This window comes from Montipora capricornis, chromosome 8 (genome assembly GCF_036669925.1).
Source record: "Montipora capricornis isolate CH-2021 chromosome 8, ASM3666992v2, whole genome shotgun sequence".
Taxonomy (NCBI): domain Eukaryota; kingdom Metazoa; phylum Cnidaria; class Anthozoa; order Scleractinia; family Acroporidae; genus Montipora; species Montipora capricornis.
Window position 1 is genome coordinate 7,975,349 of NC_090890.1, and position 18,095 is coordinate 7,993,443.

Consider the following 18,095-nt stretch of genomic DNA (forward strand, 5'->3'; position numbering starts at 1 on the left):
CAATTTCCACTTCCGGAAAACGGCTGTATTCGTCGATGACAACCATGAGATAGTCTCCAGAAGGAAGTGGTCCTAGGAAGTCTTAAAATGGGGTATTTTTACTGTTTTCGCGTTAAAAATTCGAATCACCTTCATACAGAATTAAGCCTTGGTTACTTCAAAGACAAAATTTTATTTGAAAATAAAGCTTCTTTTATTTACATAAGCAGTAATGCTTCATTTACACCGACTTTGATTCCCTGGTTGTGGGAATATTGCACTTTTTGGGACAGTTCCGTGGTTAGCTTGAAGTCCTCGCCTTGGGTAAAATACACCCCGGTACGGAACTGTTTTCCAAAAAAAAGTATGTTCTACTATCAAACTTTTTTTCTTCTTCAAATATGTTCTTTATTAGACTGTTCTTAGCAAATACCTGAAAAAAAAAATCGGGGGTCACCATGCTCGTTTGAGAGAAAAGGAGCATTTATTTCGCTATCGGGTTTAGTTTGAGCGAAATCTCTTACGTTTTGTATGCGCACGTGCTCATGGCGCGCCCTAATGACGCGAAAATCGTGCGCAGTAGGGATGCGCAATGCAATACTAAGGAATTACCTTAATACGGGGGTTATGTGGTCAAATTTCCTGGTTCCTGTAATAATGCGCGGTAAAATTCTGCACTGACTGTACTCTACAGATGTTTTTTGATTATGATATTTAAATTGTGCCAACCATAGAACAAAAGAACCTTTGTTTCGACAGCCCGACAGCCAATAGATCTCTGGATGGTACATTAATGACAATAATTATGCAACAGGTGACGTAATGGTGAGTAGTCTTCGGTTTCGACTGCCCCAAGAGCATGGTCAAGATTTTACTTCCGTCCCAAATTCAAGTTCGATTCCTTGATCCGTATCGATTCATAACAAACCCTTTTGTTTTCGGGAGATTTAGATGACATCTGCTTAAGCAAACTCAATTTGCATCACACAAAATTCGCATGTCGTCAATAGACTGTTTATAAGAAGTTGCCACCTTTTATTCATCAAAACTCAAATCTTCTTTACGATCATGTCGATCTTCCGAAGGCGCGACGAGGAAAGCAAAGCTACACTGCGTAAGATTCAAAGGCAAAATGGCAACGACCTATGTGCAGATTGCTGCGGATCAGGTAAGTTCCATGTTTTGCAAGGGATACAAAACACGATTGTCTGCAAGAAGTTACAACTTTCATTCTTAATTGTACATATACTGATTTGCGGGCGGTGTTTTCAAACAAGAGGTTTGTTGGGAAATTCATGAACCAAACAATACACTAGACTCGAACCTTTCGGTAGCCTCATGGTCATGACTCGATCCCATGCTATTTAAAGGCGCTGTTACACTGTCAAATAATTCACAGTGTAACAAACCCTGCAACAAAATCTTTGCGAGACAAGTTGCACGAAAAGTAGAACTTAGAACTTAATTCTACTTTAAGCAGCTTCTAAATCATTGTTCAGTTTGTGAAGGCTAAGCGACTTTAGCATTTCTCCTGTATGGCTCTTTTTTACAAGGTGGTTCTACCTTCAAAGTTTGTGGATAAAATCTCAACATGCGACCTGCCAACTGAAAGCTACTTAACAGTCTGAAGAAAATGCCTTTCAATAACCTTCGGCACTTGTCGGTAGTCTCACCTATTTATTTTGGGTCAAAGCCAGCTTATTAAGACAAACATTAGCCCCTAAAATTACTGTTCTCTAGCATTGTATTGAAACGACACACGGGCGACTCAAAATTTCCAGTAGAAGTACCACATGCACCAAATTAAAGAGCTGCTCTTTAGTCTGAGGTCGACTTAATTAAATGCTATCACACAGTTTCACAATATTTTACGGCGAAACTCAATGATTAACTTTAACTTGTAACTGTTGCCTTAAGATTACGACAAAGACGACAAACCGCAAAATTCATCGACGGGTTTGAGTTATCACCGACTGCCGCGAACGACAAACACCATGGACATTTTTAAACCATGTGGGCTAACCGAAATAAACACAAGTACGGTGAGATAAACCGAAATGAGTTCAACACCGGAACAGCATTTTTGAAAACGATTAACTGACCGCACGCTGAAACGATAAGTGTTTCATTTCTAAAACGAGATTTCAAATGAACGGGGCCACTGTGGTAAATACACTCTACACTTGGTGATTGGTCAAAAAAACTTAGGTCATATTATCGACCACTAAGACACCAGACTGGATGTGAATCGCTCCCAGCGACGATCGCATGTATTGTCTCTGTTGTGAGTAGCCAAATCATTAATTGACCTTGACCTGGGTTTCACAAAGTCTCGATGTATTAAGATTATCTTAGACGTAAGCCACCATTTTGTAGCTCCAGAGAAAGCCCTTCCAATCTCCACAATAATATATCAACGAACCCCTCTTTTTCCACAGAACCCAAGTACGCGTGTCTTAATAAAGGGTTATTCCTCTGCCAAAGTTGCTGTGGCGTCCATAGAAGTTTTCGAAACAAAGTTCCCAGAATTAAGTCAGTTGAAATAGATTTTTGGACGGAAGATATGCTTGAGGTGAGCAAACAATGCCTACTAATCTTCATAATGCGGAAGACATATCCAACCCTGTTTCAGCTTGAAAGGGAAATTTATCGCATGAATGATAAGGTGAACTGATAGTTACGAAAGCTTTTTTTTAGGTTGTTTTTCAAGCGGAAACTGTAGATTAAACCGCTTGGTAACTGTATAGAAAGAGGCTTATGAGAGGGTCGGTCTGGTTTCCACTATTTGGTTATTATCTAGGACAAAAGTCGTTAAGAAAATGTGACAAACCACTATAAATGCTGTAATTTCCGTATGTGATAAGATAATAAATTCTCCTTACTTTCCCCTAATCCAATGTTTGCTTAGAAACGGCCGAAGGCCGCGAGTTGCAAACCACATTATCAACATTGGATTTTTCTATCGTAATCAAATGTCACGTGAACCTTATCAACTTTCACAAACGATCTATTGTCTATTGACTGATGTTGTAACATGGGGGAGACGGGGGTCCAATTCTCTATTTTCACATTCCCCCTAATACACTTTGTTTACCCCAAAATTTTTCATACCCCATTGTTTTCAAATGTTCTTGGGACGCTGCATATACCCTTGAGCATTTGAAGACAATCGTTTATGCAAAACTTGGGGGGGGGGGGGGGGAGGGCAAACGAAGTCTATTGTGGGGAATGTGAAAATAGAGAATAGGCTCGTTTCACTGTTTGGACACACACCAAGCCTTGAAACCTTTCTTTAACTTAAACTGCAAAATACTCGGGCCGCACTGAACAAGATCCTGGTATACACCTGCCCGAGAAAAAGCTGCCAAAAACCGAGAATGATCGACTCTGTGATCTCTAAATCATGGTTTGGCTCTTTCGATTGAAGCAATTATGCCTGGTTGGGGCCCCTACTTCGAATGGAACCCTTTTCTCCGCTAATCAGTGAGTTGACTCACAAGAAACCCAAAGAACTAAGTGAATGGAGAGACATTTTAACGATACAAATAAAATCAGGAGCAATTATTTAATTCATGTAAGAGTGACCGTGAACTGGATATTAATTATGAGGCAAACGAGGACTGAATCCAGGGTAAACTCAACGACAAGTTGATTATATTAGTGGCTTTTATAGCGATCTGTGAAACTCTGGTACACTCTCTTCGATACCCCGGCAACTCCGCTCTTCAGACTTACATGGTTCAAGGCTTACTGACTTGGAAGCACTTTTGTCAATATAAAATATTTTGTTCTTTGGATCTTCATCTGGGTTATAACCAAGTCCAAGCCCCTTCTGTCCCTACTGTAGTCCATGGCAGAATCGTATTGTTGCTGCAATCGTTCCGTAAGCAGCTCTTCACTTCCTTTTGTCATGCAGTGGCGACTTGACGATGGGCTGTTAGCACCAGTCCCCCGATTTGATGTCTCTTTGTAAGCGCCCATCAAACGACGAAATTTGTCCGTACGTTCTGGGCTGCCAAACTCCGCTTCACTCCACTGGCCAATCTGTGAAAGTAGTTGATTCAAAGATGCTTAAGTTACAATTAGAGCGAGTTTCAATCGAGTGTCGTAAAACCAAAACCACAGTAATTACTTTGGCCAATCAAAAAGGACGGAGACAATCCAGTAAACCAATCAAAACTCGAAGTAATTACACGTAGCCAACACAAAGTGCGGGAAAATGTCCACGCGTGAGCTACGATTGGTTTTGGCTTCACCTCTGATTGGTTGAAAAAGTGGCACGAGAACTTTGAACCAATCACTGAGTGAAGTAATCATAAACCAAAGCAATTTGCTAATTACTTTCGACACTCAATTGAAAACCGCTCTAAGCAGGACACCAACGCCTACCTCAAAGGAGCAAAAAAGCAGGCGATCAGCACTGCTACATTTCAGATATTTTAAGTCTTAGCAGTACAGTAGTGAATTGTCCGCTAAACCGAGTCTAGCGGCCAGGCCCCCACGAATCTTCGATAGCTCAGTGGTATTCGCTATTTTCCCCACGCCATAATGCAATACGTTTTGGGGGGTTCTTTACATAAAGACAGTACAAGTTATTTACCCTTGGGACTATATCATGCTTCAGTGAACTGAATGTCCATTGTTTTAATGCTAATCACAACTATTACAATTTTCTCAAATTTGATTGTTCAAGGCGGACAGTCAAATCGGACAGTTGGCTGTAATCGGATACCTGAAATCGGACAGTTACATCAGCCCATCATATTAGAGCGGTTTTCAATGGAGCGTCAAAAATAATTAGCGAATTGCTTTGGCTTTGTATTACTTCACTCAGTGATTGGTTCAAAGTTCTCGCACCATTCTTTCAACCAATCAGAAGTGAAACCAAAACCAATCGTGGCTCGCACGTGCACATTTTCCCGCGCTTTGTGTCGGCTACGTGTAAGTAATTACTTTGGTTTTGGTTTTACGAGACTCGATTGAAACTCGCTCAAAGTGCATTCAGCTTAATCTACCAATCACATAATTTATCACAATAACCATAGCAACAATCACTTACCCTACCAAACTGAGGATTTTCCAAAATGGACGGATTTGTAGCATTAGACAGTGAAAAAAGGAATGCATTAATTTTGTTTTCTCGGAAATTTTAATGGTAATGATTAATTGGTAACAGGACTTCGTGTAGTCCATCATACTCGTGATTAAACAAATCGGATGACCTCTATGCAGTCGTCCGATTTTGTTAATCACTTGTATGATTAGAGACCAAATTGGACTCCACTCAGTCCCATTACCATTGTAAATAACCTCCCAAAATAAGCTGTATTATGGGATGGATGAAAATACCGAAAAAGCTTCCGAACCAGAAATCGGAAGGGTCGACTGCTGTCGAGAGCACTCGGATCTTTTCCGAGTATCCTCGAGTCACCACTGACAAAACTGGTACACCTTCTTACCTTAGATCGATTTTTACGCTCTTGTTCCTCTTTATTCTCTTCTTGACCATCCAGAGAGGATCCGTCGCCGTTCTTCGCTTTCTTTCGATGGCGTTTACTCTTGCCTTCATAATTCGTGAATTCTTCACGTTCTTCTTCCATTCTGGTAGCTTCATTCATCTTGGACTTTTTGCCCCCATCTTTGCTTTCAGAATATATGTCTTCCAAGTTAGTTGTTTGACTTTCACAATTTCCTGGTTTGTTCTCCACCAAGTTCAGGCCTTCGGCAGCCACTTTTTCTTTCTTGACATTTTTCTTCTTGTAACGACCACTTCTCGACTTTTTTTCTGGAGAACAACTTTCAGCTTCAGTTTTTAATTTCTCTTCGCCTTGATCTGGGCGTCGTTTTCTTGATTTCGTTTCGTCTGATCTGCGCTCCGTTCGCTCCACGCCTTTTCCACTGACATCTTCCTTCTCGTCTTCACTGATCAATTTTTCATCCTCGACACTCTTGGTCTTCTTTCGTTCACGCTTCGGCTTTTTCTCGGCGACTTCCCGTCCGTCGCCATCAAAATCAACGTCGACTTTTGGTTTCTTTTTCCGCTTCCTCTCTGTAAACAACAATATTGAGAAGCCAAGATGGCACTGACCACAAGAAAGCCAACAAACAACAGCAAAACAATAGAAAACGGAGATTGAGCATCGCGTTGCGGCAAACGTCAGGTTAAAATTAAAGAAACTTGTTTGACTTTTAGCTCATTCCTTGTAATTTTCCTTCAGATATCAAGTTATGTAAAGCAATATCTCAAAGAGAGAGACAAGTTAGAATAATTAACAACTATTCGCCGAAGTGGAGGTAGCTAGCGGTGGATATTTCAGGCCCGTTTAAACGGTTTCACACCATTTGCGTCAACATGCATTGATGTTCGGTGCGTTTGAACAGGTCGTCCAACATTGTTGAAAGCGTGAAAAATGTTGAAAGCTTGTTGAAAGTGTGTTGAATCGAGTTTAAATCGGTTTAAATCATTCAACGTCGATTCAACTTTTCCTTTGTTCTCGAAAATGGTGAATGGTGTCGAAGCCGTTTGAACACTGTGTTCAATGTACAAAACACGCATGTTCAGTTACACCAGGCCGCAAAAGTCAATATGACGTATAGTTTATCTAAACGAGAGAGTCTGGTGTTTAGTTCTTAGTTCCTCGCAATCAAATTTCGCGAAAAGTGTTGGTTCCGTTTCAACGGCCTCCGAACAACTTTGTTTTTGCGTCCAACATCCGTTCAACTTTTAATGAAGGAACGTTGGTCAAATGTTGGCCTTCAGCGAGCCGCGAAGCCTTGAGGTAAATATCCACCACCATCTACGGACACTGAGGTGAATAGTTGTTTTACTATATACTATATACTAAAACACTGAAATATTACAGCACAAAAAGTTGATTTTAACCCATTTCTTCCTGCAACGGTCCCGAATCCCGCGCGAGTTGCTCGGAGATGAATGAGGTGCTGTCCATTGTTTTAGTATATACTAAAAGATTCTATTTCAATGACAAGAGCCCGATTAACGTCAACTTTTCCAATCGTTCTGTTCGTTTTGCATGCTCTGCATGTGCAGTTGCTAAGAAACAATGACAAGTTCTAGCCGACGACGTGCACGGAAATGAAAGCGAAACTTCAAAATAAAGCTGAGCTATCTAAAGCAACCTCGTTTCCAGGGTCTCTCTGCCACCCTTGTCGTTGAGGAAAAACGACAAGGGAGGCAAAGAAGAGAGACCCTGGAAACGAGGTTGTATCTAAAGTATCTCGCCATCATGCCACCTTGTTGACGTTGTACGATACGGGCAAAGTAGCCTAAAAATGGACTGACAGGAAGGTTTTTGAAGACAGAAAATGAAAGATTCACTGTAGTGTTGCATGCTTACATTGTCGTGACCGTGGCAGCCTTAAATTTGGTTCTTTTACGTTGTTTTGCAGAGAACGACAATTAAATGTACCAAAACGCATTGGGCGCGTGCAGCACAACAATCTTTTGATCATTTGACCAATATACATGTGTTATTGTCCAAGCTTGTTCGTTCAAGATGGATGGATATTGGCCTTGTTCGTTTTTTGCGTGTTTATAGACCGAGACAAAGTCTGCCAATATCCAGCCATCTTGACCGAACAAGCTTGGTCAATAAAGGATTTATTATATGGGATAAAACATCAAAAAATGATATCTGATCTTGCGGGACCAAGTGAGACATCCCACGCGGGCAAGATAGCTCCATCTTGCCCGCTCGGGTAGCCAATCATAGCGCGGGATTTGGTTAATCTTGCCCGCTCACGGAGCTAGTCATATAATAAAAGTTGTTTTCTCAAAGTGACCTGTTTTCTTTTTTACTTGTCTTCACACAACCACATTATCTTTTCTCTATTAGAGACGATTAGTTTTATGCTTAGCTACATAATTCCGGATTTTTTTGGAAATTTTAGACATCAAAAAGGATTTTAGAAACTCTCGGGAATTTTAGAAAAAAATTGACAATTTCGAGAATTTTAGAGCAATTTGAACTTTCACCTGACATGTTGGAAACTTTTCACAGGCAAAAACGTTGACAAAACGTGTTTTTCTGTATTCCAACCTACAAGGAGAGGGGTCAGTCCGTTCATATCCATTCCTTATCAGCGGTTATTCACCAAAAGGGGCCCTACAGTGCCTCTATTAAAGCAGCGGTTTCTCTACGTAGTTTCGGAATCCGGATCTTTGCTTGATAGCAAATATGGCAGACTTTGCACTATAAGAAGCGAAATTTATAAGAATTTTCGGGACTTTTAGAGTTTTTGGAGAATTTAAGACATTTCTAATAGAATTTTAGAGCTTTTGTTTGGGAAATTTCGGAAAGAATTTTAGACAAATTTTCGGGAATTATGTAGCTAAGCCTAATTAGTTTCAAATCTGTGAGTCTCTCCTGTCCTGGGCCAGGTTGTTCAAAAGCCGATTAACGCTAATCTCAGATTAAAAATTAACCAAGGAGTATATTTCTCTACTCCTAAATGCTGTTTAACCCTGATATTCGGCAAAAGTTTACATTAGAAGAAGTCAATCTTGAAAAAAGAAAATAACCAAAAGAAACTTTCACCAAAAAGTTGAAAACAAGAAACAAAAGTTCACGCTAATCCTGGATTACGGTAATCGGCTTTCGAACAACCGGGCCCTGGTATGCGACATATTCAGTTCCGGTTGCCGTTCGTGGCCAAAAACCTGAGGTCATAAAATACATTTGCAAACATAGACATCACTGAGCTACCTCGTGTGCGGCAAATAACTCAATACAATGCTACTCTAGTTGGAATACAACCAACTCGGAGAAAAAAAACAACCGGAACTTACACTTATACGACAATAAACGAAGATGCAGGTATATAGACTGGCCTCTCCGTCTTTACTCAATACTCTTTTCTTTCTTACACTCTTGTACAGATTTTTTTCCTTTTCCACCCTCTTCGATCTCCAGTTTCCGTGTTCTATTTACCTGCAGTCTTTTCGTCATCCTTGCAGTCGGTTTTTTCCGTCTCGTCTGAGTTTTCTGCACCAGAATCCTCCGCTTTAGCCTTTCCCTTCATTTCTTTATTCTCATCAACAGCAACTCTATTTTCTGCAACAGCACCCTTTGGTTTCTTTCGTCCACGTTTTGACCCCGTCGACTCAGCTTGTCTTCCTAATTTTGGTCCACTTTCCTCCCCTTTTGGTAGTTTATCGCCTTTCACTACTTCCGGATTCTCTTCGCCCATGAATTCCTGTATCCTTTTCTTTCGATCACCCTTTGCTTTTCTTTCTCCAACCATGTTCTCTTCAGTCCCACTCATTGCCGCTTTCTCTGATTCGTGAATATGAACGTCCAACATTTTCTTCTTCTCCCTTTTGCGCTTCTGTCCGCCTTGTCCGTGTTCTTCTGCACTGTCAGTGTCATTTCTGTCATCACCAATATCAGGGGTGTCTTTTTCTCCGTCCATATTTTCATTCTGTGATGCCTTCTTCGCACTTTTGTTTTTTCGCTTATCATCACCCACTTCCTTTGAATCACCACTTGTACTTTCCCCGTCTCCATTGCGAGATTTCTCGTTGTCCCCAACATTTTCTCTCGATTTTCCCTTCTCTCGTTTGCGTTGTTTCTTGTCTACTTTTACACTTTCTTCTGCTTCATCGTTACAACTATCTTTACGCTTCACCCCTGATTCACCCACCGGAGTTTCTACCTTTGACTTTTTCTTTTCTCGTCTGCTTCTCTTTTCTTCCTTTCTCGTTCCCTTATTTTCGCCATTGCCACTTTTCTCTTCTTCAACATCCTTTTCCTTCAGCTCTGTAATGACATCTTCCTCTTCTGAAGGTTTTGTGTCTGGTTTGTATTTCTTTCCGTTCCTCCCATCTTTCTCCAAATCAGCGGTCACATTTTCCTCTTCTTTGCCTTCGGCTTTCTTGTCATCTTCTTGAAACTCCTCTTCACTAGTTTTTTCACTCTTTTTGCGTTTGCTCTTTCTTCCTTCTTTTTCAGTTCGTTTGCCAATAGCGTTTTTATCTAGGGCTTCATTTTCCTCTAAAGTTCCTGCTCTTTGTTCTTTCTTTCCCCTTCTTTTCTTTTTCTCTTCTTTTGGCATTTCCTTTTCAGCAACATTTTCACTTTCCTTGTCTTCAACTTCAGATCTCTTTTTGCCTCCCTCATGCTGTTCTTCTTCTTCTTCTTTCTGTTTCCTCTTGTCTCGTTTCTTTTTCCTCCCTTCCAACACCTCTTCATTCTCACTGATACCTCTTGCGTCCTTGTCTTCTCCCTCGACGTTTTCCTCTTCAGTTTTCTTTCTTTCTCTTTTACTCCTTCTTCCATCTGTTTCCATTTCCTTTTTATCAGCGATTTTCGTTTTTCCAGCATAACACTCCTCTTGGTCTTCTTCCTCGACATTCTCTTCTTTGCGTTTCTTCTTTTCTCTTAAACTGCTTTTTATTTTAGTTTCCACTATCTTTTCATCACCACTTTTCTTTGCCTCACCTTCAGTGTTAGGTTTCTGATAATTTTCCTCTTCATTGTCCTCTTTTGCTCTCTTTCTTTCTCTTTTACTCGTCTTTCCCTCTTTATTCACTTCCGTCTCTTCTGCAGTTCTAGTCTCCTTAACTTCTTCCTCGTCATTTTCCTTTCTTGTTTTCAGTCTCTTTTCTCTCTTTCTCTGCTTCGCTTCCGGGGCGTCATCCCCGTCCACATCTTCCTTCGCGTTTTTCCTGTCTTTCTTTCTTATCTTTTCCGCTTTTAAGCTTTTCTCCTCCGCTTTTTCGTCGTCAATGTCATATTTAACTCTTCCTTCAACTTGTTCAGACTTCTCCTCTTCATCCTCTCCAACTGAAGGAACCATAGCTTTTCCTGATTGAGAGCTTTCTGTTTTTGCCCTTTTGGCTTTTCTTTTGCTTTTCTTACTTTCTTTGTCCATTACTTTCGATTTAATCTGTGACAGGTAGAAACAAAAGCCAAAAAAAAGAAAAAAACATTAGCAACACTTCTTGGAAAGACTTCAGAAAAATATATAACAAAGAAAGAAACCAAATACTTTACGAAACACGCTTATGTCCTGATACGCTGTATTTCAAAGATTCTGTTTCGGGAGGGGTGGGTGGGAGCGGCACACAAATATTGGAAGATGGGGGAAAGAATGGCATTTTGTCCCGGCCACTTAACAAACGTCTGCATAAATAAATAGGTAAATACTACAGATTGACTTTTACAGCAGAGGTAGTGTAGTGGTGAGAGACTTCCCTCAGCCAGAAGTCTCATGACTTACGATGTCTTGGGTGAGTTGAATTTTCAGCAACTTTTCGCTGTTCGCTGTCGTTTTCACAACATGTTAATACAATAGTTAAGGGTGCCTTCTATCACATACGAAATATTTCTAAAATAAGAAAATACATCAGTAAAAGTACCAGTTTTTGCACAGTTTTGTAAGCTCGAAGTTGGAATTTTGTAATTCTCTTCTTTGATTTACTTTGTATACCCATTAAACAACAATCGCTCAGAGACCGGTTGCTCGAAAGCCGATTAACTTAATTCAGGATTAGCGCAAACTTTTGTTTCATGTTTTCAACTTTTTGGTGAAAGTTTCTTTTGCTTATTTTTGTTTTAAAGATTAAAGTGCCGATCACCTCAACACACTTTTCCGCTTTATTTATTCTCCGAAATCATCCCAAATACATGGTGTTGTTTATAGAACCTTTTGATTGAAATTTCACTCTTTTATTGGCTTTCAAAAACAAGAAAAGTGATCATACTTTGATCCATAACCGAGCAATGAAGGAGAATGGGTTCGATACCGGGTTGACGTCACAAATTAATTTGCATTGAGGTAGTGAAAACAGCGATGCAAATTAATTTGTGACATCAACCCGGTATCGAACCCATTCCCTTTCATTGCTCGGTTATTAATCACGGTATGACCACTTTTCCCATTTTTCAAAGCCAATGAAAGAGTGAAATTTCAATCTAAATGTTCTAAAAACAACACCATGTATTTGGGATGATTTCGGAGAATAAATATATTGAAAAAGTGTGTTGAGGTGATAGGCACTTTAACTTCTTCTAATGTAAAGTCTTGCTGAATATCAGCATTGAACAACATTTGGGACTGAGTTGAGAAATAAACTCCTTGGGTAATTCTTAATTTGGGATTAGTGTTCATCGGCTTTTGAAAAACCGAGCCCAGAAGATCACTTTGATAGTCAGATAAAACTTCATTTACCGGTATATATTCTATAAGACACGAGATGTACCCACATAGCATTACCATCAACATCACAACCACAATCACTTGAGACATTCTTCCAAATAATCAAGTTTGGCCTTATACTTGATGATGCAACTTATGGTAACCCATGGTCCAGGCCCCTTCCAGAAAAAGGGTTCATTATTGCCTAAAAATGCTAGAACAGTCTTCTGAAAAGGGCTCATCAGTGAAATATCAACTAAAAAAACTACGGGTACATAGATGAAAGAACTTGGGAGGTTGGAAGACGTGTAGGGTGCAAGAAATTAAATACTTTAATTGCCTTTAAAATGTTATTAAAACGTAATTTTTTTATATCTAATCATTCAAATCCTAAATTGCATTACAACAATAAATTACTGTATGAGTCGGACATTTAACTGAATTTGAGATTACCCGCAGATAAGCTGCACCCTAAATTTAGAAGCTCAAATTTTGGAAAAAAGTTTTTTGAAAGAAATCAAAAGAAATCTAAAGTCGAATCACTATTAACATTGCAACAGAAAATCCTTCAAAGTCTTATCCACAATTTTAGCACTTCAATCAAATGAAAGTCATTTCTTCCAACTTTGACACATGACTGATCTTTTTCTGGTATTTGTTGACAGGAATTTCTTCATTCAACACAGTTTTTCCAGAGATTTTTTCCTTATGACAAGATTGTGACCAGAATGATGGTAGCTTAGTAACTAGGCATTAGATCGGAGGCGAAGATGGACAACTCGACACCGGAAGCAGCCTTTTTCAAATATTCCTGCAGATAAGCTGCTCCCCCTATTTCTTGCGACAATTTTTGGAAAAAAGATGCGGCTTATCTGTGGGTGTGTACTTATCTCGAAAGAGAACACACGATTCCTTAAAAAGAGCCACCTAAAATCATTATTGTCTGTATTAATAATTATTAATACAGGCCTATATGTTTACACTATGCAAGATTTAAAAAAACTAATTTTAAATCAGTTCTAAAATGATCAAAATAAAGAGAAGTAAATCACCTAAGGAAAAGTGACAAAGTGCTATAGAATCCCTAAGAAGTAGAGCATTCCACATGCAACAACCAAAAATGAAAAAAAAGTATTCTTAAACGGACACTATCATGATGATCACATGCACAGTATTTCTCAGACCCAGAGATTTTAACAGACTTTAATTTTTTGAAATGGCTTACACTACGATTACGCCATATGTCGAATTTCTCATGAATTCACGCCTTAAAAAGTTTCTCTTCATTGTAGATGCTGTATTGGTATTTTGACTCCTCTTCTTTGCTTTCTTGAGGAGATTGAATCACTCTTTGTGTGCTAAGTGTTTAAAATTCTGCATTCAACAGTGCCATCCACATTGTCTGCACCTTTCCAAGCTTAAAAACATCAGGCTGATGTTATCAAGTTTCAATTCAAAAACCTGGCGCATGCGTGACCGTGAACCTTTAAAACCTAAAATGGAGTTGGGTCAAGGATATCTCATGGCTTTATTTTAATGCTAGCCAACTGCCCTCTGGAACAACAATCCCTGCCAAATTTGTTTAGATGCACACACCATTTCCACTGTTATTTTCTTTGAGAAAAGACAGTTTCCAAACTGTTTTGGCCAAGATTAAGGTATACTTCGACATGACAGGCTGGCAATCTCTGCAACCCATTCATGATGCCTCAAACCAAGCATCCAAGGTTGCTGTCATGCTGACAAGCAGTTCACACAATGAAGGAAGAAGACAGGACGTCAGTCAATTGCACTGCTACGTTTTCTGTTAATAAGCATGACAGCTTAATAATTTCAACTTAACTAAGTTGAATTAATTTACCCGGTAATTTCATGCAATTTTGAACAGAAAGTCCTCACTAGGGTACTAAGGCAGGGAACACCAAACGTCATTATTGTCAAAGGTAAACAAGATAGCGCATTACAAAAAACAGTGCCCTCTGCTTTTGTCCAAATTAGTCCCAAAGAAAATTATTACTGATTACCCAATGAAGACCGCAATCAAAAGTCATAGCAAAACAAAAGAGGATATTCACATCAGAGTGACTGAAGATCATTTAAAAGAGACAAACAACATGGGCTGTGTTTTCACTAGGCCGATGAACTAGCTGAACATTCTTTCTAGGTGTTTGCTTACAGACCGACATTTACTAGTTAAACTTGACATCTGTTTTCACTGTGAAATTTAAGCCGTTTACTCAGAAGATTCAAATTACTACTAATAGGGGAACTGTCCCTCCATATTTCCAAAAGAAATTTTGTCTCAGCCTCCGACCAATTGGGACATCGATTTCGGTTAACAGATCTTTCGGTCGGACTGTTTTCGCTGCTTTCGCCGGTGCTTGTGGATACGGGTGAAGATGATGAGCGGCGAAGAGATGTGGCTGGCACAAATTGTAGAGCATTTGTGCTCAAAAGCGCGTACTGCGGGTTCTGCATACCGCCACCATGAAATAGGTATGGTCCTGGCCGAGGAACTGAGGGATCTAATGAGTCCGGAGGAATTGTAAATCGGAACGGGAAGGTATTACGAGTGAATTCGTCTGCCATTTAAAAACCAAAGTGAACCACGAGGCGAGCGGGATCGTCTAGAAAATATTTGGCAGTTCACGATTTGGCAGGCATTTGTCACTACCGGCAACGTGATTGGCTGCGGCATTTACCAGGACAAGTTATACCATCTCGCGAGGTAGTATAACTCTGCAGGAATTTCCTGTCATAAAGGCGAGATAATCCCTTGTTTTTTCATGTGAAAACAGCTTGCATTTTTAACTCGCTTAACATAGGACAAGCTGTTTTCACTGAATTTCCGGACTTTTCCGACTTTAACTAGTCAAACTTGTCCTAGTGAAAACACAACCATGGTATAAAACATTAAAGCCATATTTTCTGGTTGATTGACAAAATTTAATGGTCTGCAGGTGGCTAGGGTACCATGCCTTTGATAGTGGGTCATCATGTTAAATTAATTCATAAATTTCAATCAGTAGTTTAATTTTATTATTTAGGTAAGAGAAAAGTAAGGTGACATCCACTGAAAAAGTTAAAGCTTGCACATGCACACCCGGCCTCAACATATTTTGTTTGACAGTAGAAATGACAGATATTATCTCTTGATCAAACACAGACTTCATAACACAGTAAGCTCAAATGGTCAGCAGAGGATAAGTTCTTTATGTGTAAAGAAACCATTAACTGTGGGTTTCAGTCACAAATGGTTTCAAAAGCTAAATCTGATGAATTCTTCAGGATCCAGCAAAGCCAGTCTCTACCTCTCCTCTTTGAGGGAGAACTGGTTGTGAAGACTGACACAATTCAAAAAGAATACTTTCGCCTTTGAGTGTGCGGTATCTCATTTCAACAAGTATGCTCCACCCCAGAACGTACTGATCCACCCCCCATTCACGTGTTTCATTGCGGTCATAAATCGTTGAAAATACAGGAACTAATAAGGTCCGACTCTCTTTAGATCCAATTAGTTTTCACCAAATTTGATTTTGTTAATATTTTTTTCCTTAATTAAGCCTGGAATTTAAGCTTAAATATAAGCACTTGAAGAGAGAATTTCCTTGGTTCCGCCGAAAGACGATAACGTGCCAAAAGAAGGGGAACCAAATGTTCAACATATAATTACTCATTTCTCGAATAAGGCATTAACTTACCTCAAAGATAAATGACCAAATTCATTCATCTTCGCATGTTTACAAAAACACATGTCTTGGAATGAAGCTGCGCGGAGACTGGGTACGAAAACTGTGTGAGGAAGTAAACTTTCGGCTTCCCTCACATCCCAGTAACACACACGATCCTGCAAAATGACAGAGAAGAACAGGGCTGTGATATTGGAACTCATGAAAACTCCTGAAAATAATAAATGTGCAGATTGCGGAGCACCGAGTAAGAAATTTGAAGTGGTGTGATTTTTGATAGCTTAACGGAGACTTCTTTTTTGGCGTGTATTGTGTTTTTTATTTGATTTCTTGTCGACTTCCTTTATGAACTTGGTGTTGAAATGCATAGATCCTGAATGGGCATCGGCGTCGATGGGGCTGTTCATCTGCATTACATGCAGTGGAATTCACAGAAATCTGGGCGCCCAAGTATCCACAGTCAAATCTTTGAGGCTCGATACTTGGACAGACGAAAAACTAGAGGTAATTTCAGTGCGTTGAAGCATTAATAATAGGTTATCAGCGCCGTTTTACTTGCAATTGTCCATGGAGCGGCTTAATATCTTTTGCATTAATTTCGATCAAAATACATTGAAAACAATGCTCTTCTTTTTTTCAATATATATGTGCCTGCTTAATGATAAAAGCTCTGAAAGCAAGCTAAGTATGGTAGCAATCAATGCAATTTTGAGAATAATTCGATGAAATTTACCCTGTGATATAAGCCTGCTGACTGCCGTATTCGCAAGCATGATCAGTTTAATTTTGCAGCTGGTTCACTTTAAAAACCGTTTCTATCTATTATCAATATTGTGTACCCTCAAATATTGATTATTGATTAAATTTCCTCAAATAATTTAAGCTTGAGCTCTTTCATTTCCTCGGTCCAAAATCACATTTCTTCATGTAAATCAATCATTTGATTATCGCAGTTTGACCAGTGGTAAGGTTAGCAGCTTATGAGTAGTGATTGCTTTTATTGAAAAGCTAAGCAACAGTTTACTAGGAAAATGCACCAAATAGTCAGAAGGTTTCCTTATGCCTAATTTGAACCAACTGAAATAAACATTCCAAGTGATTTGTTAAAAATATTTTAATCGCCACAAATATTTTTACAATGACAAGAACTCAGATGATAATTACCTATTTTAAAGAAGAAGAAACGAAAAACTGTAATGTCTTCATCAAGGTTTTTTTTTAATCATTTTCATGGCCTGCATTATAATTTGGTATACGGTAATCACATGATTTTGAGTGCAATTTGGAATAAATGAGCACAAGTAAATTTGTGCAAAGACGAGCAGAATTTCAGTGTAGTCTTTGAAAAATTTTACAATTAAGTGCTTATTTATTCCAAATTGCACTAGAAAAATCATAAGATTACTTATTAATGATATACATGCAAAAATTTCACCTTTATTGCACTAATTTCACTTTTCTGCACTCTGTTTGGGATTCAACACGCTGAAATTTTTGCATGTGTATTATTAAGTATAATTATATACATCTGTAGGTAATCACATGATTTAGAGTGCAATTTGGAATAAATACTCATGAGGTAAATTATTCAATGATGAGGAGAATTGGTAGTCATTGAAAAAAATTACGAGTGCTTATTTATTTCAAATTGCATAAGAAAAGTCACAAAATAATGTGATTACTTATTAATAATATACATGACAAATGAGGTAATTATGGTAATCAATCTGAAGAAACGTTTGTTATGATGCAAAAATTGCACCATCCTGGAAACTGCATTTCTCTTTGCCAATCAGAATGGGAAAAAAGTTTATTTGTATTATTATTATTATTATTATTATTATATTAAAAAAATGATAAATTTAGCCATTAGAGCGACATATTTTATCTTCTATCGTAGAAATAAGACTTGGGATAGCCCAGACTTAATAAAACTTTAATTTTTGTTTTTGTTATTTGATTCATTTGTAAATACAGTATACAAGTGTATCACTCAATTTGAAGTAGCCAGTTGTTAATTGACTATACGTAGAGAGATTTACAACTGATGTACAAATAAAGTTTCCATTATTATTATTATTATTATTATTATTATTTATTGATCGACTTGGATTTCTCAATTGAGCAAAAAAAATTACTGTATTAGCAGGGCTAATATGGCTTACAGGTCCTCACACATTCGTATGACGAAACAGATCCTTTTCTGAGGTTAAAAACCTGGCTACCAGCCTATTAATTAACTCTTTTTCCTACTTTCCCAACCGCGAG

The 18,095-nt window shown here is 38.7% G+C and overlaps 2 protein-coding genes across 5 annotated transcripts in view; one reads left to right on the forward strand and one right to left on the reverse strand.

Annotated features, from left to right (window-relative positions):
- Nucleotides 1-787: 787 nt before the first annotated feature.
- The window catches only part of LOC138060765 (arf-GAP with dual PH domain-containing protein 1-like), a 38,549-nt gene continuing 21,241 nt past the window's right edge, over nt 788-18,095 (forward strand). For 2 of the 3 annotated variants that reach the window (XM_068906623.1, XM_068906624.1), the window contains exons 1-2: nt 788-1,147; nt 2,418-2,551. In XM_068906623.1, coding sequence (XP_068762724.1) covers nt 1,048-1,147; nt 2,418-2,551 — 234 coding nt within the window. In that variant the 5' untranslated portion in view covers nt 788-1,047. Of the gene's footprint in view, nt 1,148-2,417; nt 2,552-15,914; nt 16,075-16,197; nt 16,332-18,095 lie in introns of those variants that run through there. The other variant, XM_068906625.1, reaches the window with a different exon arrangement.
- On the reverse strand, nt 3,520-15,925 carry LOC138060763 (axoneme-associated protein mst101(2)-like). 2 transcript variants are annotated; one of them, XM_068906622.1, is made up of 4 exons: nt 11,221-11,306; nt 8,931-10,887; nt 5,439-6,028; nt 3,520-4,023 (listed from the first exon to the last, which is right to left on the reverse strand). In XM_068906622.1, exons 2-4 carry the CDS (start codon nt 10,870-10,872, stop codon nt 3,727-3,729), a joined length of 2,829 nt encoding a protein of 942 aa, XP_068762723.1. In that variant the 5' UTR covers nt 10,873-10,887; nt 11,221-11,306; the 3' UTR covers nt 3,520-3,726. The 2 variants fall into 2 exon arrangements, with proteins under 2 accessions (XP_068762723.1, XP_068762722.1); XM_068906621.1 differs by lacking the exon at nt 11,221-11,306 and adding an exon at nt 15,840-15,925 and having other exon boundaries at nt 3,712-4,023.